This window comes from Podarcis raffonei, chromosome 17 (genome assembly GCF_027172205.1).
Source record: "Podarcis raffonei isolate rPodRaf1 chromosome 17, rPodRaf1.pri, whole genome shotgun sequence".
NCBI classification, from domain to species: Eukaryota; Metazoa; Chordata; class Lepidosauria; order Squamata; family Lacertidae; genus Podarcis; species Podarcis raffonei.
This window is the reverse complement of record NC_070618.1, coordinates 37,147,439-37,169,365: the sequence shown is the minus strand read 5'-3', so window position 1 is coordinate 37,169,365 and position 21,927 is coordinate 37,147,439. Positions and strand designations below refer to the sequence as shown.

The following is a 21,927-nucleotide window of genomic DNA, read 5'->3' as shown; positions in this document are numbered from 1 at the left end:
CCATCATGACATTAATACAGCTTTTTTGTACGGGATTTTGGGGGAGGAGCTGTACATGCTTCCCCATGACTTGATGCAGATACAGAAGGGAATGGTCTGTAAACTGCGGAAATCCTTATATGGTCTCAAGCAGAGTGCCAGGTGTTGGAACACAAAACTCACTGAGACGTTGCTTTCTCTAGGTTTTCACCAGGGCAAAGCTGATCCATGTGTGTTTGTCAAGGAGGAGGGGCAAAACAAACTGTATTGTTTATGTTTTGTTGATGATCTTCTGACGTTTTGGAAGAATCAGGCTTTCTATCAAAGCAAGCTAGCTCAGCTGAAGGAGCACTTTGACATGAAGGATCTTAGTGAGGTATCCAACTATCTTTCTCTGCAGGTGGAGAGGGACCAAGCAGGTAATTTTCTGGTACACCAAACACAGAAAATTGCTGATGTATTAACCAGGTTGAATTTGGTTGATGCAAACCCAGCAGACACACCGATGGTGACAGGTTACCAGGTAGATAGTACTGCTGAAGCGTTTTCTGACACAACGCTGTACAGATGCATTCTAGGCAAGTTGAATTTCATTGCTAGATGCTCAAGACCTGATATAGCTGTAAGCACTAACCTGCTTAGCAGACATGCTAACAATCCTACTGTTCAGGATTGGAAAGCTCTGAAGCGCATAGCCCGCTGTTTGAAAGGGACTTTGCACTACAGGCTGAGGTTCACCAGTCAGAAGACTGGAGGTCTTGAAATCTTTGCAGATGCGAGTTTTGGAAGTGACACCACGGATGGTACAAGCACTTCTGGAGTATGCTACATGTACAACCACTGCCTGTTTGACTGGTTGTGCAAAAAGCAGACGACAGTTAGCCTAAGTTCCTGTGAAGCAGAACTCAATGCTCTGTCATTTTCACTCATGGATTGTGAATGGTTGATGCAACTGTTTAAGGACATCGGGGTTTCTGTGAAATGTCCTATACAAGTGTATCAAGACAATAGATCTTGTTTGGCTTTGCTGAACTCGGAGAGTTGCAAGCAAAGAACCAAGTACTTGCAGATTAAGCTACATCGTGCAAGAGAGTGTATTCAGAAAGGACTCATTCAGGTGTCCTACATGCCAGGAAATGAAATTCCTGCTGATCTGTTGTCTAAGGTTGTTAACAGAGAACAACTTAAGGTTTACGTACAAAGGTTGCAATTGGGTTGAACCACAGGTACTACAGGTTACACGGAAAGGGGGAGGATGTTAGGATATTTCCGTTCCACCTTAAAAGGGAGCAGGCTTTGTGAGTCACAGAGTCTGCGTATTTCCTGTTCACAGGATGTTTATGTTGTCAGTTGCTTTCGCTTCCTTCGTGCCTGAACGCTGAATCAGGCGGTCATGTTTTTCTTTGTTCTGACCAACGCTGAATAAACTGTAAATATGCTCTCCTGCTGTGCATCTTTTGCTGTGTGAATTCTGCTGATAGAGTGTGCACCAGCCTAAGAATGTGGCTTCGTGTCGCTAATTGCTGATACTGCGTGTCTACGGGAGATCGATGGATCGTCTGGCAGCCGGCTTGGGGGCTCAGATGGACTTTGTCTCCCTGGCAGTATCCCAACAGAATGAACGATTACCTCCTAGATGATCAAAAAATTGTGGAGAAAGCCCAAAAATCTCTGACGGACTATTTTACAAATAATTATAACAAAGGCACGAAAATCAACAGTTTGGGATGCCAGCAAGGCGGTTATGAGAGGATTCTTTATTCAGCAGAATTCAATCAAAAATAAAAATAGAGAAAAAGGAAAGAAGGAAATTTTAAGACAAATAATGGACAACGAACAAAAACTGGTTAAAAAACCGAACAATGAGAAAGTAAAACAGAATATAAAGGCGCTGCAAACACAATTTGCGATGATAATCAATAAAGAGCTTGAATGGAATATAAAAAGAATGAGACAAAGGAATTTTGAATCGGCGAACAAATCAGGAAAATGGCTGGCATGGTAAATCAAAAAAAGAAAAGAACAGAATACAATTAACAAAATCATCGTGGAGGGAGAAGAAATAGATAGCCCGAAGGGTATCAGAAAAGGATTCTTGGACTTTTACAGATACTTATATAAAAGAACAGAGAAGAATAATATGAGGAAAATAGAAAGATACTTAAAAGAAAAAATGGTGCGGAAGATCCCGACAGAAAAAAGAGATAGGCTGAACACCCCAATTGAATTAGATGAAATAAAAGAGGCTATAAAAGAACTTAAAAGAGGGAAAGCCCCAGGACCTGATGGATTTACAGCAAGATATTATAAAGAGATGAAACACATCCTGTCGTTGCCTCTGAAAGAAGTTATGGACAATATTCTTAAAGAAAGAGAAATTCCGGAAACATGGAAGGAAGCATTTATCACATTTATTCCGAAACAAAGTCTGACTTAACACAAGTAAAAAACTATAGGCCTACTTCACTACTTAATACAGATTATAAAATCTTCACAAGTATTTTGGCGAAAAGGATAAAAAAAATACTGCAAGATATAATACATAAGGATCAAGCGGGTTTCTTACCTGGCAGACAGATGAGAGATAATGTAAGGAATATAATTAGTATTTTGGAATATCTGACTGCCAGAAATGAGAAACAAGCTATGTTAATATTTGTTGACGCAGAAAAGGCCTTCAACAACATATCTTGGGACTTTATGTTAAAAAGTTTAGAACATATGGAGGTAGGGAAGGAATTTCTCAATGGAATAAAAGCAATTTATACTGAGCAGAAAGCTAAATTAATTGTAAACAATGTGATCACGGAGGAAATAGGGATATCTAAAGGTACGCGACAAGGATGTCCACTTTCACCATTGTTATTCATCATGGTACTGGAGGTCTTTCTAAAATCACTAAGAGAAAATGAGGCAATAAAAGGGGTTGCAGTAGGCCGGAACGAATATAAGGCAAAAGCCTTTGCCGATGATCTGGTCATAACGGTGGAAGATCCTTTAAAAAGTATGAAAAATATACTTATGGAGGTAGAGAGATTTGGCCAAGTGGCAGGATTTATACTGAATAAGAAAAAGACTAAAATAATTGTTAAGAATATGGATCTAGATAAGATAGAAAATATACAGCAACAAGCTGGGATAGAGGTGGTGAAAAAGGTGAAATATTTAGGTATTTGGATAACCCCCAAGAATATAGATTTATATCAGAATAATTACACACCAGTGTGGAATGGGATAAAGAAAGATCTGGATGTGTGGGGACGAATGATATTGTCATTTTGGGGAAGGATTTCAACAATAAAGATGAGCGTGTTACCAAAACTATTGTTTTTGTATCAAACGATTCCAATAATCAAGGGGACTGGGGTTTTTAAAGAATGGCAAAGAGTGATTTCGAGGTATATCTGGCAGGGGAAGAAGCCAAGAATTCAATTTAAGTTATTAACTGATGCAAAAGAAAGAGGAGGCTTTGCCTTGCCAGACTTGAAATTGTATTATGAAGCCTCATGTCTCTGTTGGTTAAAGGAATGGATAAAATTAGAAAATACAGAGTTGCTGGATTTGGAAGGATTTGATAATAGATTTGGATGGCACGCGTATTTATGGGCTGGAAAGAAGAAAATCCATAGAGGTTTTGGAAACCACATTTTCCGAGGACCGTTAATAGAAATATTAACGGAAGCAAAAATTCCACACTGGAAGCAAAAATTCCACACTGGTTGTCTCCGTTAGAGGTTATGACTGTTAAAAAAATTAATATGAGAAAGAATTGGATTACATATGGAAATTTGATTACTAAAGAAGGGGGGAAATGGAAAATGAAACCCTATGAAGAAGTGAAAGAGTTTGTGTATGATTGGCTACATTATCTCCAAATAAATGAAATGTTTAAGAAAGATCTTAAAGAATATGGATATGCAGAGAAGGATTCTAAATTTCAAATAGAAATAATAAATAATGAATATAAAATCCTATCCAAAATGTATAAGATATTGTTGGAATGGCATACAAAGGATGAAGAAGTTAAATCAGTTATGATAAAATGGGCCAGAGATATTGGACATAATATACAATTTAACGATTGGATAAAACTATGGAATGAAAGTATTAAATTTACTGCATGTACTGCATTAAAGGAAAATGTTATGAAAATGATATATAGATGGTATATTACACCAGTAAAACTTGCAAAAATGTACAAAACATGTAAGAAGTGTTGGAAATGTAAAGAAAAAGATGGTACATTTTTTTCATATGTGGTGGGAATGCAAGAAAGTGAAAAGCTTCTGGGAGTTGATATATAATGAGCTGAAAAAAATGTTGAAATATACATTTGTTAAGAAACCAGAGGCTTATCTCTTAGGAATTGTTGGTAATGAAATAAATAGAAAGGACTACAAAATTTTCCAATATGCAGTGACAGCGGCAAGAATACTACTGGCCCAGAAATGGAAACAAGAACAAATACCAACGTTGGAGGAATGGAGAACGAAGCTGATGGACTATGCAGAGCTTGATAAACTGACAGGGAAGATTAGATATCAACGAGATCAAAAATTCATCAAGGACTAGAGAAAATTAGCAGAATACTGGGAATGTATAAGTGATAACGGAATAACGTTAGTGGCATTTAAAGAAGCTCTGTAACAGAATAAGAAATATTGTAAAAAAGCAAAATATAAGAGGGGGGTAGGTATAAAGGCAATATTAAAATTTGGAAATGTGTATTTAAAAAAATTAGAATTTGATTGATTGGCAGAGAAGCTGAAGGAAGTCAAAAAACCGAAAAGTTTAATGCAAATTGTTAATGTGGTATAAATGTATGGAAAACTAATAAAATATAATTTTTTTAAAAAATAGAATTTTTACAACTCAATGCATGGCCTTCGCGCCTTCTCTTGTCAACACTGAGGTAACTCCCGTTAAAATGCGCGGCAACGCAGCGACCCCCCCCCCATCCCTTCCCATTACGAGAGGCAAAGCAAAATGGCCGACGTGGAATCTCACCCGCCGCTACTCTCCCGCCACATTCCCCGCCCGCCCTCCCGCCCGCTTTCTTCCCACAAGAAGAAACTACAATTCCCAAGAAACCCCGCGCGCAAATAGTCCGATGCCAAGGCTTGCGGGGGGGGGGGGGGCAGAGCTGCTGCTGGCAAACGCAGTCAAGTCAATGGGGATTATCCTCTCTCTCTCTCCTCTGGCGCGCGCTGCCTCTCCGCCCTCCTTCCCCGCCTCGCCTCATCTTAGCGGGCGATGGTGAGGAAACGGAGGTTTCAGCAGCTGGGTCTTTTCTGGGGGTAGTTTCAGTGGCTGTGGAGAAGTAGTTGCCCAAGAGTGAGGGGGCGCTTTACCCGCCCCGCCCCCAAAGAAGAAAGGTCAGTGAACTAAAATGGAGGCTCCGTCAGAGAAGGTCTTGGGGAGCGGCGTGGTCCCGACTCCCGAGGCTCCTCCATGTCAGTGCAAAAGTCCTGCGAATCACCTTTTGGAAAGCTCACATACGTGCCCTGCTTTCTTGCAAGGGGCTCTAGGCAGCCTCCGGGCCGCCAGCCGCCTTCCTCACCACAATAACCCGGTGAGGCAGGACAGGCTGAGAGAGGGGGGCTGGCCTGAGGCCGCCCAGAAGGGATTGAAAGCGGTGTCTTGGGGGCATCGCCTTCCTTGGCACTGTAATCACCGTAGCCCAGGCTGGGTCTCAAGCGGGGTGGGGCTATGGTTGTGGGCATCGATCAAGCTGGAGTTTCTGAGCCCTGCAGCGTTTTGTTTCTGCCTCTGGTCCTCCTTCCTTTCGGTTGTCACTTTCCGCTGTAGATTTCCCTCACACAGTCCTTAATTCGGGAGGCAATATGATTACAGTATTTGGCTATGGGAGCTAATCTGAATGAAGCAGAAATTGGATAAGAATAAAGATGTGATAATATGGAGTCAGAAGGGGGACATTAGCTATGAGTACTTGTGCATGAAAGAACTGAAAGGTCCACTCTTTTTAATTCTGAGAATAACTAAAGCATGCCATTCCTTCATCCTGGCAGCAACACATTACAGGAATGCATTCCCTAGTTCGGGGGTCTGCAACCTTTAAGACAAAAAGAGCCACTTGGACCCGTTTCCGAAGAAAAAAAAATGGGAGCCGCAAAACCATTGCGACATTAAAAAAAAAATAACACTGCATATATTGTTTCTTACCTTAATAATGTTCGATCTGACAGCGGGTGCGAAGGTGACGTCGGGACGGTGCGTGACTAATGCACGCACCGCCCCCATGCGACGTCACAGCCAGTACAGCGCCCGCCACAGTGGGGAGTGTCGGGGCGCACAATGCGCCTCCTCCCCTCGCTAGTATCCGCCCCGGAGCTGCAGCAAAGGTGTAAAAGAGCCACATGCGGCTCCGGAGCCGCGGGTTGCAGACCCCTGCCCTAGTTCATATTTTGAGGACATAAGGTTCCCAACTACTCTTTTATTGGTCATCTGCAGCGTGCTAGTTGCTGCTCCCGGATACAGTTTATATCTCTGTCCAAGGTTTTCCAGCACACTTTCTGCTTGCAGGAAAGCAGGTAGCTTTTGGGATATTGGTCATCTGTTTCTTACAGGCTTTCAATTAAAAACAACACATTTTTGAGTGGATGGTCAAACAAAGCAGTGCTATAAAAATGGCCCCTGTAATCAGAGGCATATTCTTTGTGGGATGGGACTGAGATTGTGTGTGTGTTTATCTCTGGAGATGCTAGGGATTGAACCAAGGTATTGAACCACTGCATTCAAAGTGGATGCTCCACCACTGAGCTATGGCCCTCCACAAGTGGTTTTCTTACACAGCATTGCTGACCTCAGGATTTATGGGATATATCTTCCAGCACACCAGGGGTTGTACATCGACCAGACTCTGAAGACTGATAAGGATTATGATTGGATCAACTGGCAATAGTTATAAATTCTGTATAGGATAGTAGTCCTGTGCCTTCACTAGGTCAGTGGTAGAATATCTGCTTTGCATACAGAAGGTTTCAAGTTCAATCCCTGGCATCTCAAGATAGGGGTGAGAGAGACTCCTGCCTGAACCTTTGGGAGCTGCTGCTAGTCAGTGCAGGCAACACTGAGATAGGTGAACCAATGGTCTGACTCAGTATATGGAGGCGTCTTATGTCCTAATAGAAAAGGGAATTTCAGCATATGCAGGTTTTTCTGCTATGCTGTGATGGGAGGAAGTGCACTGTTTGGAATACTTATTTTTACAAGGTTTAGGAGCCCTGTTTTTTATTGAAGCAGGTAGTACTAAGGGTGTTCTCTTTGTGAATGCATTTCAGTAAGAGCCAAAAGCAATTGTTTCAGCAGAATAGTTGAAACGGAGTGGGTCTATTCAAAAACCATGAAAGCCAGCTTTTGGTGATTAGGCTCTAGCATCCCTGCTGTTCCATTAGTTTGGTGGTTTTCAATGTTCCTGTATTTGAGAAACCCCTTTCCCATTTATTTTTCTTGCTGGTGAGCCCTTGAGTGTTGCAGTGGATTTTGGAAAGTGGGGCACAGATTTCTCCTTAGGCTTGCTTTACTCATGGAACAGAAAGGAGTGCTAGAAATTGTATTTTATCACTTCAGACTGCAGGTGGGGTTGCCATTTTTTATGCTCCATGTAAAAATGTTCCCTGCAAGAAGAACACCAGCATGTTGAGAAGAAAGGGACTACTATCTACCATAACATTTTTGTCTGCTGCTTTAGCTTTTAACTGTGGAGCATTCAAAACTTTGTTGCCCAACCTCCAGTCTGGAGTGGTACAATCCATTCTGCTACATCTGAACTCATACCCCCTCAGTCACAGACTATTGAGTGGTATTCAGCTAAGTTTTACTTAGAATAGAACCACTGAAATGAATGAACATGATTAAGACCTGTCCGTTAATTTCAATAGGTCTACTATGAATGAAATGTAATTGACTATTACTACTGTACTTTGTAAATGGGACGCGGGTGGCACTGTGGGTTAAACCACAGAGCCTAGGGCTTGCCGATCAGAAGGTTGGTGGTTCAAATCCCTGTGACGGGGTGAGCTCCCGTTGCTTGGTCCCTGCTCCTGCCAACCTATCAGTTCAAAAGCACGTCAAAGTGCAAGTAGATAAATAGGTATCGCTCCGGTGGGAAGGTAAACGGCGTTTCCGTGCGCTGCTCTGGTTCGCCAGAAGCAGCTTAGTCATGTACGCCAACTCCCTCGGCCAATTAAGTGAGATGAGCACCGCAACCCCAGAGTCGTCCACAACTGGACCTAATGATCAGGGGTCCCTTTATATTTACCTTTACTGTACTTTGTGTTCTGATGATACTGCAGCAGGCACCACCTCTTTTAAAATGGTGTTTGCCATGTTTGTTTTTATAATTTGTGTTTGTTTTTTAAATTTACTTGTATTTAAACCATTTAAAATCCTGATTAATCAGTATGGCATTTTTAATTAACAAAAGTTTTAAAACTGATTGAAGCTCTAGAATAAATGTGGAAGTATGTGTGATCTTTTCAGTTTTGTTTCTGGTGTTGGAAGATGAGAGAGTATTTTCAATGAAGTATATGTTAGAAAGACAATGGTTGTGGAAATTGGTGTAATTTTCATGTTTTTATTTTTGCATTGAACTGTGAGTTTGGTAGTGTATGAGCATCAAATGTTATTTGCTTCTGATTAAAATGTGCAAATTTGTGGTTGCTATGTATGTTATAGTTGCATTTGTAAATTTGTGGTTGCTGTTCTGTTCCTGCACAAGAGCTGCTGAGAACGTGAGGCTGTCTGTGTGTGCGCACGCACGTTTTGCTGAGCTTGGTATAGTCATGCTAGCACATCTTTAAACCGACTAAATTAAATGACATGTGTCTGCAGAAGTGAGCTAATACTATCACCATGTCTTATTTCTGCCTACTTAATGCTCTCACAGAGAGTGGAAATCTCCACTGCTGAAGATGGGAAAGAACATATTCGTTTGACATCCGGGTGTTCTGCCTTTATACACCATCCATCTCTGTGTATCTTTCTCCCCCTCTCTTTTATAGGGCAGATGGTTTACCCCATGTAGTTTGCTTCATTGAGACTTTGTTGGCATGTCAAGCTGTACGAGGGCTGCCTCTGCTTCCATCTCCTCCTCCTCCTCCTCCTGCTCTCTGTGTATATATGGAGGGGTTTCCTCCGAATAGTACAGCCCAGACAGAAGGTAGAAGGGAGAGGATTGCTCTTCACCTGCTTATCAGACGAGGTTCACCATTACCCGGAAGTTCTTCCTTGTAAGGAGGTGGGGGTCTTTTTCCCCCTCGATGCAGTAAGCATCCCCCACCTCCTTTTTACTGCTTCCATGGGGTTTGTTTGAGAGGAGTCCACAGAGATGGAGAGATGCTTCCCCGCGGGCGCTAGCCCAAACCTTATACACTTGGGTAAGGAGGGGGTGGTCTAGGGATGGTTTTTGTTCCCTGAATGATGGGTGGGTAGTAAGAAGAGAGATCGCAAAAAGAGGAGGGGGTCTGGGCGGCTTTTGTGCATGTGACTACAGTATGTCTGGATGAATCGCCGTGCTGAGCACTGTTGGGCGCATTGGTGGTTGGAGTAGAAAATGGATCCGGCCGGGGATTTATGTTATTATCTAAAGTACCAATACTTAGAAATTAATTTATTTGAAATCAACGCGACTTAGTTCCTAGAAAATATGTGCAGCCTTGAGGTATCAATTAGTCCCCCCCCCCCAGGCTGGGGGTGATTTAATCTGTGAGTGGTGTTTGGTGTTCAAAAGACAGGTGTGTGGGGGGTCACGATGGATGGAATTTCTTTGTTGGGTGAGTCATGTGCTCAAAAATGATGAGGCAGGGAGGAACGATAGAGCTGGAATTTTATACTGATATTTTATTTAGCATGTGGAGGAAAGAGGCAGAGTACGTGTGTATAGAATTCCAATGGACCAGATAGGGGAAGAGAAGAAAGCCTCTTCTTAAATTATTTGTGGCTTTTACTCTCATTGTTCCACAATGTCCTATTAACCACATGCCTAAAAACCCCCTCTATTTTCCCTTTTGTATGTGGTTTCTATTATTGTTTGTTTGCATCTACCCTCCTGTGTTGTGGTATCAACCTCATTCTGCGGGATTTTTTTTTAAAAGACCTTTTGTGTGTGGCTGTGTAGTTCCTCCACCCCTAGGAATTTTGCAGACTGGATTCATCAGTGGGGTTTTTTCCTCATAGAGGGGAGAGTGTATATGTAGATTGTGTTTGTTTTAAAATAACTGTGGCTACAATACTAAACACACTTCCTGGGGGAATATCCTCCACGGGACATCCTGGGACTTTCTTCTGAGTAAACATGTATAGGATTGTGTTGTTTGAGTAATTTAGCTTTGTTGGTGAAATATTCCATTTGGGATGGGTTGGGGGGGGGTTTGATCAGCACTTCCATCTGGGGCATCTCTCCTTGTCTGATCACCCAAGTTAAATATATAGTTCCTTTGCTTTCCTTAGATGGATTTTTATTAATTGTTCTTTAGAACCATTGCAGCTGTTTGTCTGTTTTGTACCTTATATCATGTTATTTTTTGATGCTTTAATATCCAGCTGCCTTTAGGTTGCATTTGAAATGAAAGTCATGTAATAGTAGGGACAAATAGGTTGGTGAGTGCTTTCTGCATACTTTTGTTGTGCATTAAAAAGTATCAATCAGACAAACCCAGGTTTCCTAGTTGTATTATGAAATTTTGCTCATGGTTTGAGACTGTAAAAAAAAGGCATTTAAATATATCCTGCAGCTATCTAGGTTCCTGGTTTAGTTCCTGTTGCCGGCAGAAAGGTAAGAACTTGGGAGCTGAGCAGCAGATTTTATTATCTGGGTCATGAAAGTGGAAATAAAGTCCCCTGTGACTTGGAATTTTGGCTGCTAGATATCCATTTGTCTCAGAAAGGTGCAATGCATAGATCAAGATTCCATTAATCTCTTGTTGCTTTGGCAGTATGGAAGAATCTCTGGCAATAGGGGGGTGGTGGTGGGGTCCCTCAGAGGGTGTTGCTGTTGCAGAATTCTGTGATTTATTCACACCACTCATCAGAAGGAGCCCTCTGTCCCCTGTCCATGAGTTTATTGCTAGTGTCTGCAATTATGATTTAAAAAAAAAATACAAGGCTCCTTAGAACAGAACCTGAAAGCAGAAACAATTCAGATTATTTTAAGTTACTGTTGAAATGTACATTTTAAATAAAAGTCATGTAGAGTTCCAACAGTTCTAAAAAAAAATTAGCCAGCTGTTATTTGTGTGCGTATCTTTCGGGAGCATAGCAGACAGTTTTGACTTGTAGCTGAACCCAAATACTGCTGTTGGTCAAAGACCAAGACTCCTTAAAAGAGGTTGGGTCCCTTACTGAATAGTTTAAGCATCAGAGACTATGCATTTCAGCACTAGCCTGGTAGCCATGGGCAACAAGGAATTCCATGTAGGTGAGTGAGATGGAGTGCTTTGTCCCTTTTCTGCAGCCAGCATAGAAACACAACAGACTGCAGAAGGGATCAAACTCATCATCACTCGTCAGCTTGCCCCAAGCAGGTTAGTATACATTTCTCTTTTTTGCATTCTTATAGCTTTTGCGGACTTCTTTACAAGGTTGTATTATTTTGTAGAGTTAACAACAATTTTACCTAATTTAGTATCTTATCCATCTTTTTAATTTGTTTGTGGGTGACTTTTAAAAAGTGGCAGCAAATGACTCCTATTGAAACCTGAGGCAGTTAGAACAGGACCAGAAAGGGACCAGAGCTCCCTTTATCAACCCTATTAGGCTAGACAAGCTTGGATTTTGTGTAAAATTTAAGAGAACTGTTCTGTTTCTTGGACCTAGTAGTAAACCCTAACACTAGACTTTGTACCTCTCTCAAAATAAGAGGTGGGCATTCCTTCCCTCCATAGGCATGGTTAGTTCTGGACTTCTCCTTGCGTGTTGGGCAGGAGATTGCTTTGGGATTATTGTTTTAGTTTTGTATGCTGCCTTTTTGCTTCCTATAGTCACTTCTCAATATCCAACATGATATGGATTCTTCCCTTTTTTTATATACCTGCCTTCTGAGCCATAGTGGGTGATTCTAGCAGTTTTTATTTTGCCTAAAGTATGGAGGAACATTGAGTAAAAGAGACAGTCAAAGACTGAATTGGAAGTATAGGTAGTTCTGTGAACATTGTGATCAAATATGGAGGACCAAATCACACTTCTGATAGTACAGATAGAGAAAGCATTGCTTTTAAGTCAGGGTTCCTGGTTTGTCTTATGTTTCTTTTCTACTGGCTAGAATATGTAGATTTAGCATAGTTACAATGCTTGTTTACTGATCATAATGAATATGGTACTGTCTGTTTAAACTCTCCTAAATGCCTCAAACAGCTTTTTCCTAATTTGCAGGTGAACTTTTCCCAGTCCTGAATATAGCTTGAGTATATGGAGCTTTGTCAAATGATCAGCTACAAAGTCACAGCTGTTCTCTATTCCAAGAGTAGCAGATATTTTAAAGTTAAATCATTTTTTCTGCATAGGTGAGGTTGAGACATTTCCTTGACATTTCTGAAGTCTATGTTATGTTCAAGAGTTGATATTCTGGCAGATGCTGCATTTGTAACACTTCTGGCTCTTCCCATGCCTTGTCCAGGGTTTTCAACGTAGTTTTTAAGAATGAACACATGGGAAGAGTAGCTTTTGCATATTGTGAAGAAAGCGTACTGGAGAAAATATTTTGGGTGAAATCCAGTTCAAGCGGAACAGCTTTCGATCCAGCTGAGGAGTCTGCTAACATAAGAGGCTCCCACTGCAGCCTCCTGCAGCACCTTCCACACTATTCTGGAGGGTCACCCAACAGTTTGGAAGAAATTTTCAACAGGCATGGTGGGAAGGGCAAATTGTAAAAAATCACCTCTCCTTGCCTAACGTTAGTAGACACCTCAGGTGGGTCAAAAGCCATTCTGTGAGCAAAATGGCAACGTTTTATTTCACCCTTTGTTTTTAGAAACGTTAATGATGATGATGATGGAGTTTTTAAAGAACAAAATACACTGTGGTTTCATATACTTCTTCTTCTTCCCATAAAATATTAATAGTCATTTAGATAGTGCTTTCTTAGTGTTGAGCCTCCTTTCTATATGTTATCAAAGTTATTCTAATAAATATGAGGGGCTGAAGTTGAGAGTGTCTTCTCAGCAGCCACCCAGTGAGTTCATGGCTAAGGTGAGCTCCTGGCTTGCATCTAAAACCCTTAGTTCCTATGCTGCTGCTGCTGCTTTCATTCATGCTGGACAGCTTATTTAAAGTGGCTTAAGCTTCAATCACTTTTTGACTTAGCCAAAAACCAATCCTACATCTAATTTCTGGCTAACAGCTACTATACATCTATGTTCATAGCTTGTCTGATTGTGGAAGGTAGCCAAAACTTGTGAGCTGGCTCTTTTTAACTTTATAGATGTGCTGGTTTGTTAACCAAAATCTTTATTTTTCTCTGTCAGTAAAACTGCAACCTCTTCCATCTATGAATGCTGTTTTGAAACAAAGTTCAGCATCAACTATGACTGTTGTTTCCTCATCGGAGACTTACAAGTAGGAACCAATGTAGAAATCATTTTGACGCTAAGGCAATTTCAGTTACTGTGGTTGTTAGAGATTCGTTTCTGACACTGAACGTGTTGATCATTTGTATTATAATTGTATGGCCAAGCCCACCCAACAAACTTCCTCAAAAGAAAATTTTCTGGACTGGCCTTTCTCGTCTGTCACAGAAGACTCTGAGATCTCAGATCTCTTTACTGCAACCCTTCTTCCACCCTGCAAAGCTTTATACCCATGATAGCTAGAGACTCTGTTCCAAAATATTTATGTGCATTATTCAGATTACAGATATGATTAATCTTATAACTGAATCTGTTCTATTAGATGGCTAAGGTTTTGAAGAATCATGGATCAGGGAAGGGGAATCTGCTGTCTGGCCATTTGTTACCCTGCCCAGGTTTCTTTAATGTGAGTCAGAAGTTAATCCAGAAGCATTCAGTGCCAGAAGAGATATGATGGATTAGATAGTCATAGGTGGAAACAGCATTATTATTGTTTTTCTGTATAGAGTTGAATGGGACCTTGAGGATCATCCAGTTGAAGTCTCTGCAATTGTAGGTTTCCATTGTTCTACCATTTTTTTAAGGTTAAGGAAGATGATTGCATAACTTCTCTGGACGACTCATTCTAGTGCCCAACTATTTTTATAATATGGAAGAGTTTTCTGAAATCCACCTTCAGCCTACTGCAACTCAAGCCTGTCACTCCCTCTTCTCATTGGCAACCATATTTAAAATATATGTTTATTGGCATATTTTATAAAATATGGTTACCAATGCTAGATAGCATTACTTTAGCCCTGTTTAGGGAAGTTTTTAATGTTTGATGTTTTATTGTGTTTTTCATACTCTGTTGGGAGCCACCTTGAGTGGCTGAGGCAACCCAGTCAGATGGGCAGCATACAAATAATAAAATCACTATTATTATTATTAGCTGAGACCTAAGCAGTGCTAAACAAGGTCAGTATTGCTGCTTCCTATGGCTTAAATATAGCATTATGTTAAAGGAGATGAACCCAAAATGCGTTTTTTGGCAATCCTGTCTACTGCTGACTTGCTTTCAGTTGTGGCCAATTATAACCTTGGCCATTCTCCACTGTATTCAAGTCTAGATAATTTCTTCAATTTTGTTTTAAGTATTTTCCTCCCAAGTTATAGCTGTTAAATTGCATTTTATTACTTTAAGACAAGACAGATAGCCAGTATTTTTTATCTGTTCTACTAGTTTTAGTCTGGCTAATTTGTGGGCTCAGTGCGCTGTAACCCAACCACAGTCTCCATGGTTGGGATGACTAAAAGGTAAAACAAAATTGAACCCCGAATAAGTAAAAACATTAAATTGCCCCCAACATTTCCGTGATCACATAGTCTTTGTTTTCTAAAATGACGTTGTGAGCAAATGAAGTAGTTGATTTAAAAAAGAACAAAAACAAAGAACCTTTTTAAAACTAGCATTTGTGTATACAAGCTGGGGCTTCTCTGCAGTTAAGAGTCACCATGGGAATGTCACTGGCTCAGCTGGCTTTTGGCCTCAAGGGTGAACTGTTGATCATATGTCATATGTCTGCACCTGTTAGCATATACGCTTAGTACCATTTTTGCAGCAAAGTTGCACCTGTGAATTCATTCACATTTTGCCCCATCTTGTCTTTTTGGTGGTGCTGGGGTAGCTATTAATAACATTTATTGTTACAGAGTGGGCAGGTTGTTATGATTAATTTTCATAGCATATTTGAATTTAGAATTTCTTTTAGCCTTTTGATTGCATAAAGAGAGCAGAGCTACATAAATGAGATATTGATAGAATTTCACTGGCTTCTTTGATATAATGTATCCGCTGTGTTGATCTGAGTATCACTAATCATTTCCTAGCCATAACATGGTGGTGGCGGACCTGCTGGCAAAGGTTGCCGCAAATCCTAGTTATTTTGAGATATTTTGTCAGATGATTTTTGAAAATCCAATTTAATAATGGTTTGATTATAGTTCTAGCTACATGTTTAGCAACAAGCTGAAAGACTTCTCAATATTTGGTGAAGCAAATACTTCTTTTTACAAACATTTCTTTTTGTATTATATGTTCTGCTATAGCTTAATAACACTGTCTTTAATAATGCTGTTTATCAGCCACCTAAGACAGAAGGCTTGCCGATCAGAAGGTTGGTGGTTCGAATCCCCGCGACGGGGTGTGCTCCCGTTGTTCAGTCCCGGCTCCTGCCCACCTTGCAGTTCAAAAGCACATCAAATTGCAAGTAGATAGATAGGTACTGCTCCAGCGGGAAGGTAAACGGTGTTTCCGTGCGCTGCTGTGGTTCGCCAGAAGCAGCTTAGTCATGTTGGCCACGTAACCCGGAAGCTGTACGCTGGCTCCCTCGGCCAGTAAAGCGAGATGAGCGCTGCAACCTCAGAGTTGTCCGCGACTGGACCTAATGGTCGGGGTCCCTTTACCTTTACCTTTAAGACAGAAGTAGACTGACAAGTCTGTAATATCCTTGGTCTACCTTTAAAAAAACTGGCATTGTTTTGACTACCTTCCAGTTCAAATATATAACTTAGTGATAAGTCACATACTTTTTGTAAAAGATCAGCAATTTCATACTTGAGTTCCTTTTAACTCTGGGTGAATGCCATCCAGCTTCAATAAGTTGCCAGTTTTGAACTTGACAATCAGTACTAAAGCCACATCTAAAAATATTTGACATAGTTACTCTGATGCAATCTGCCAACACAGTTGTTCAGGTACAGGTAGCTCTCCAAAAGTTTCTTCAGTAAAGACAGAATTCATTTAGACTCCAGTACAATTTTCTTATCCATCTTCAGCACACATATTTATTTATTTATTTATTACATTTATATCTCATTATTCTCAGAGCTGCTCAAGGAGGCACACACAGTTCCCTCATCCCCATTTTATACTCACAGCAATCCTGTGAGATAGATTAGGCTGAAAGATGGTGACAAACTCCAGATCACCCAGTAAACTTTCTGGTCGAGTGGGAATTTGAACCCTGGTCCCCCAGTCCTAGTCCACCACTTTTAATCAGCACACCACTGGCTCCTTTTAATGGCTTGTCATTTGATGATTCTACTGTCCCCAGTTTCCTGCTTGGGATAAACCAGACTTCCCCAGCCTGGTGTCCTCCAGGACTATTTATGAGATTACTAAAAAGGAAGGTTGCTTTTTATTTCTGAGTCTTTGAAATATACTTCAACAGAATATTTTTACCTGGTCTGTAATTATGAAATGTTGCTCAAAAGTGAACTGAGATTGTTGACAGAAAAGAATGCTTTAACCCACAGTTGCTTTGTGAGATAGTTCAAATATTTGTTTTCTTTCCCCCCCTTGTGTTATATTTCTTCCCATATTGAAAGCTCACATTCAAAACATGCTTTCTCAAAGGAATATTTATCTAGCAGGGACCAGATACTTTTTGTCTTTAAAAGATGCTCAGGAGAACTGCAGAATAGTTTCCCGTGGACATGCTGTGATAATAGCTTCATTGGAGCCTTCTGTCAGGTACATTCTACTTAGCTGCTGAATGAACCACGAGGTTTCAGCTTGCTCTTTTTAAAATGAATACATTGTCTTCCCTACTTCCCCAAGATTAAACTTTGATAAAACAGCATGGTTGGACCGAATTATTTCAGAAACAAATTATATATTTAAAAGCCTTTGATGAGCTGGTTACAAAGTAAGGTGAAGGGAAGCCAAGTACCGGTAGATGTGCCTTTGTTGCAGTACAGTACATATTTGTAAATAAACTTGGCATATGACTGCAAGTATCTAGAGGGTTTTAAAGGGAGTCCATTAACTCATCCATTTGCTTGAAGCTTTGTTGTTGTTGTTGTATGCTAGCTGATTAAATGCATTTCCATTGAACAATTGATTTTTTTCTTTTTTACATTTGAAAGCTGTTAAAAAAAGCCTCAAAACCGCATTCAAAATCCCAAGCACTGTAGCCACAGTGCTACCTTCATAATACAACATGCTAGCAGGAAATACCAGTTTATCCGGACTTAATTATTAAGCATCCACAATGCACATTCATAACATGAGAATAGAAGTACTTCTTTCAGTTAATTTATAAGGAGCAATTGTGGTAAGGGCAGGACATAAGGGGAGTGGTGTCTAAGAAAAGCTGTTAGCTGGTTTCTGTTGTTCTGAGGCAGCAAATGTCAATTTAGATACATACACTGCCTCAGATAAATGGCAGTACAGTATTAGGATTTTTTTCAACAGACTGAGGGTTCTGTTCCTTGCTCCCTTGTATGACCCAGTGGAAGCAATATGATTCCTGTGTGTGTATGTACATACTTCCTAATTTCTTTCTGTTTGAAAGTTTTTTGCATGGAGGTAGGCTTGAAAAAATGTTTTTATATAGTCCCCGGTGTGAGGCCACAATATTCACTGGCCTTTCTAAGCATCCAACAAGAACTGGAATTTTGATATTTGTTTAGGTGAATGCAGTACTTTGTAATACAAATAATAAAGTGAGAGATGACCAACAGGAAAGGTGTATTTGAGAATGTTAGCATTAGTTCGGCTTTGGCAACTGGGTGAACTAATTTACAATAGTTGAGTAGGAGGGGAGGGGAGATACCTAGGTCAGCAAGTTCTTTTTGTACGTCAAACAATCAGTGCTTTTGTATACAGTATACTTGATGTAACAGAATATATTGAAGCCATTATTGTGTATGATTTGATCTATATTGCATGTAACTCTCATTGAGTTTAAAGCAATAATAAAGTTTCAGCAAAAAAAGAGGAAGAGCAAACAGGTTTGTGTTGTTGGGATTAAGGAAGACCAGATTAATTAAGTGAAAGCTGCATTCTTGGTGGCTGGCTGCTTCGTATTTCACTTTCTAAAATGATCCTGTTTTCCCTCCCCTCCTTCTTGTTACAGGTTGCCATGGGAATCTTATGATAATCTGAGAGGAAATAAGTCCTGGTAACATTGCCGTTACTCATGATGTGCCTGAAGTGAAGAGGAAGGGAAACACTTAACATATCGAAGTGCCAAGGCTCTGCTGTGTCATGGCTACGGACTCTGGTGAATCAGCCAGCACAGAGGAATCAGAGAAACCTGATGGAGTCTCTTTGGAAGGTAGGGACTCCTCTGCTGTTGCCCCTTTGACCATGGAGACCAGGACCAAGGAGGATGTCAACACACCTGCCTCTGGGGCAACTACAGAGAGGAAAAGGTTTTTCCGAAAGAGTGTGGAGATAATGGAGGATGAAAAGGCCTTGGAACCCACTCCAAAGGATGAACAGGAGCAGTTTGTGGTGGGTGACCAGAGGGTGGCTCATCTTTCTTCCAGCGGTCTGGTGGCAGGCCAGGAGGCCAGATGTGAGCATGGCTCGAAGGTGAATTTGGAAGCTTCAAAGGAAAGAACCAAGAAAGAAATAGAAGAGGAGGCCGAGATGAAGGCTGTGGCTACATCGCCTGGAGGAAGGTTTCTGAAATTTGACATTGAGCTGGGGAGAGGGGCCTTCAAAACAGTGTTCAAGGGCCTGGATACAGAAACCTGGGTAGAAGTCGCTTGGTGTGAATTGCAGGTTAGTGTAGATGAGTTCCGTCAGTCATTCATGTGTCTGTCTGGTTTCAGAAGGGCTAACTTTGTCCAGCTTTTGAGAGGTACATTTTGGGATATCCAGAAACCTACATGACTAGAGTGGTCATACTGCAGAGGCTTCTAATGCAGGAACTAGCAACTTGTATGGCATATTGAGAAACCTGGCTTGCATTTTTTAAAAGAACAAGTTACTAGTCTTCATTATTACAGATAAAAATATACAGTGGTACCTCGGGTTACATATGCTTCAGGTTACAGACGTTTCAGGTTACAGACTCCACTAACCCAGAAATAATACCTCGGGTTAAGAACTTTGCTTCTGGATGAGAACAGAATTCGTGCTCTGGTGGCGCGGCGGCAGCTGGAGGCCCCATTAGCTAAAGTGGTGCTTCAGGTTAAGAACAGTTTCAGGTTAAGAATGGACCTCCGGAACGAATTAAGTACTTAACCCGAGGTACCACTGTATTGCTATTGCTGCTAAATTCTTAGAAGCCAGAGATAATCTGCAATTGTTGGGCCACAGGTCTTTCCACTACTTCTGCCTCCTGCACTTCATTGCCACTTCTGAAGTATTAACAATTTTGACACCTTTTACTCAGTTCATGTCATAAACTGGGAAAACATCCAATCATGCAGTGCTTGCCCCCCGTCCCCAAATAAATAAACTGCACCAAATAAAGTACACATGTTAAGTAAATTTATGCAAATTGTCAACAGAACTGGGTTTTGTTGTGGCTTCAGTACATTTTTTAAAGCACTGAATTTCAGCACCCGTTGGCTACATTCCTTGCCTATGATATGATCTCACCTGAGTTGGTATTACTTCATACAGACTTTTATAATGTATAATATTGAGAGTATCTCAAATAGCAAGGGATTTCTTTTTTTCACCAGTTCACAAACCAACTGACTAATCAATATTTATTTATAAGTAAGCACGGGAAATAATTGCTTATAAATACAAGGTTTACATACGGTTTCTGAGTTGTTTCCTAAGCAGACACTATTAATAGGTGGTTTCCTCTAATTTAGGAGTTGAAGTATCATGTACCTTCAGACTATTATCTTAGTGGGATGTTCTCCCAGTGATGGAAGTGTATGTTGAAATGTGGCCATAAAGTTGGAGTATACACTAATTGCTCAGGAAAGTGCTTGCCTCAATTTCCATTCTCAACTAGACATTGCCTACATTTCTTTCCCTTGCCCTCTTTGCTTTTGCCTTCTATCCATCCCTTGGTCCCATAGCTTCTGTCCTTTGCTATATCTTGACCCTTCCTTTAGGCTCCTGCCTCCTCCTCCACTTCTGTTCTGTCCTATTCAGATAGAACTTGTCCCTAGGATTATTTTAGGAAAAGGTCTCATCAAATGTTGGCATCATGTGTATGGAAACATTGCTGAGGGATGGATGAATAATGATACAGAGGTAGCCAAATTGGTGTGCTCTAGATGTTGTTGGACTACAACTCCTATCGTTTCCAACCATTAGCTGTGCTGCCTGAGGCAGATGGGAGCTGAAGTCCATTAACGTAAGGGGAGCACTCTTAGCTACGTCTGGGTTCTTTAAAAATTTGCTTCTTCTTCTCCAGGTCTAGTGTTGTCACTCGCTTCTCTTTACAGCCAGTAGTTCTGCTGATGTTGCTCATGCCCATGTGTCCACATTCATTCTTAAGTCTTTGCTTCTTTCCAGGTCTGTTAAGCACCACCACTTTTGCCCCTTGGTTGCTATGCTTGCCAACAGGATAGAGCTGCAAGTGGGCCGTGGTGTTATGGCTGGTGTGAGTGTCACCAGATGTTTTTTTCCAAATGCAGGTGAAACCTTTTGTGTGCAGTTCATTTGTAGTGCTCTTTGCCAAGTTTCAGACAATGACCTGTTTTTTAAAAAGGGAAAGGTTCCTGTAACCATGGGCGTAGCCAGGATTTATGGGGGGGGGCAGGACACCCATCTGCCATCATCCTCTGTCTGGCTCTGTCTAGCAGATTCAGAATGAAATGTCTCAACAGTTCTTTAAAATTACTTTAAATTACATCCCCCTCTGACCATAACAACAACAAACGTAAGCTATGAACTCTGCACCGATCTGAATTCTGAACTTGAATAAACTGAACTATATGATTGACAAAGCCTGAGGGCTTTCTGCCATACAAATAGCCTGTGAGAAACTTCCATTTGTTTCTACACAGGCCCTGCAGGTGCTTGCTTTCAGGAGAAAATGCTGGAAACTATGAGAAGCTTCCAGAACCAAACTACCTGTGATGTGACTGGTCAGTTGGCAGAAGCCACGCCTATCGCTCAGTTGGATTGCCAGTTGCGTCGCTAGAAAGCGCCACAACATACATCATCCAAATAACCGTCCCGAGAATTTCAATTTCAAATATCCTGATTATTTCTACATTTACTAAAGTGTTTTTATTTATTCACTTGATGGGGGGGTCAACCTGTAACTTTAATAGTTGTGTGTAAAAGGTGGCATTTTGGAAGGAGCAGGGATGACAAAAAACTCAAAACAATGAAAGATGCAGAAATTCTATTCTTTACATCTTGCCACTGTACTCACTTATGCCAGCAAAGCATTCTGGAGGTGGCAGCAAACAAGACACAAATAGACTTTGGGGTGAGGATATTAAAAAGGGACTAGACAAATTCCTGGTGAATGGGCCTATCAGAGGCTATTAGCCATTATAGCTTAAAGGAACTTCCAGGTTCAAAAACCTGTTGCTGAAGGAAAGTGGGAGAGCTGTTGCCTGCTAGCAAATTTCTTGGAAACAGATACTTGGCTACTCTGGGAAACAGGCT

The 21,927-nt window shown here is 40.9% G+C and overlaps 1 protein-coding gene across 34 annotated transcripts in view; it reads left to right on the top strand.

Annotated features, from left to right (window-relative positions):
• Positions 1-5,245: 5,245 nt before the first annotated feature.
• Positions 5,246-21,927, top strand: part of WNK3 (WNK lysine deficient protein kinase 3) — a 90,208-nt gene continuing 73,526 nt past the window's right edge. For 20 of the 34 annotated variants that reach the window (XM_053371424.1, XM_053371433.1, XM_053371426.1 and 17 more), the window contains exons 1-2: positions 9,042-9,377; positions 18,464-19,116. In XM_053371424.1, the coding sequence (XP_053227399.1) occupies positions 18,595-19,116 (522 nt within the window). In that variant the 5' untranslated portion in view covers positions 9,042-9,377; positions 18,464-18,594. Of the gene's footprint in view, positions 5,355-9,041; positions 9,378-9,536; positions 9,662-11,452; positions 11,523-18,463; positions 19,117-21,927 lie in introns of those variants that run through there. The other 14 variants (XM_053371436.1, XM_053371442.1, XM_053371440.1 and 11 more) reach the window with 4 other exon arrangements.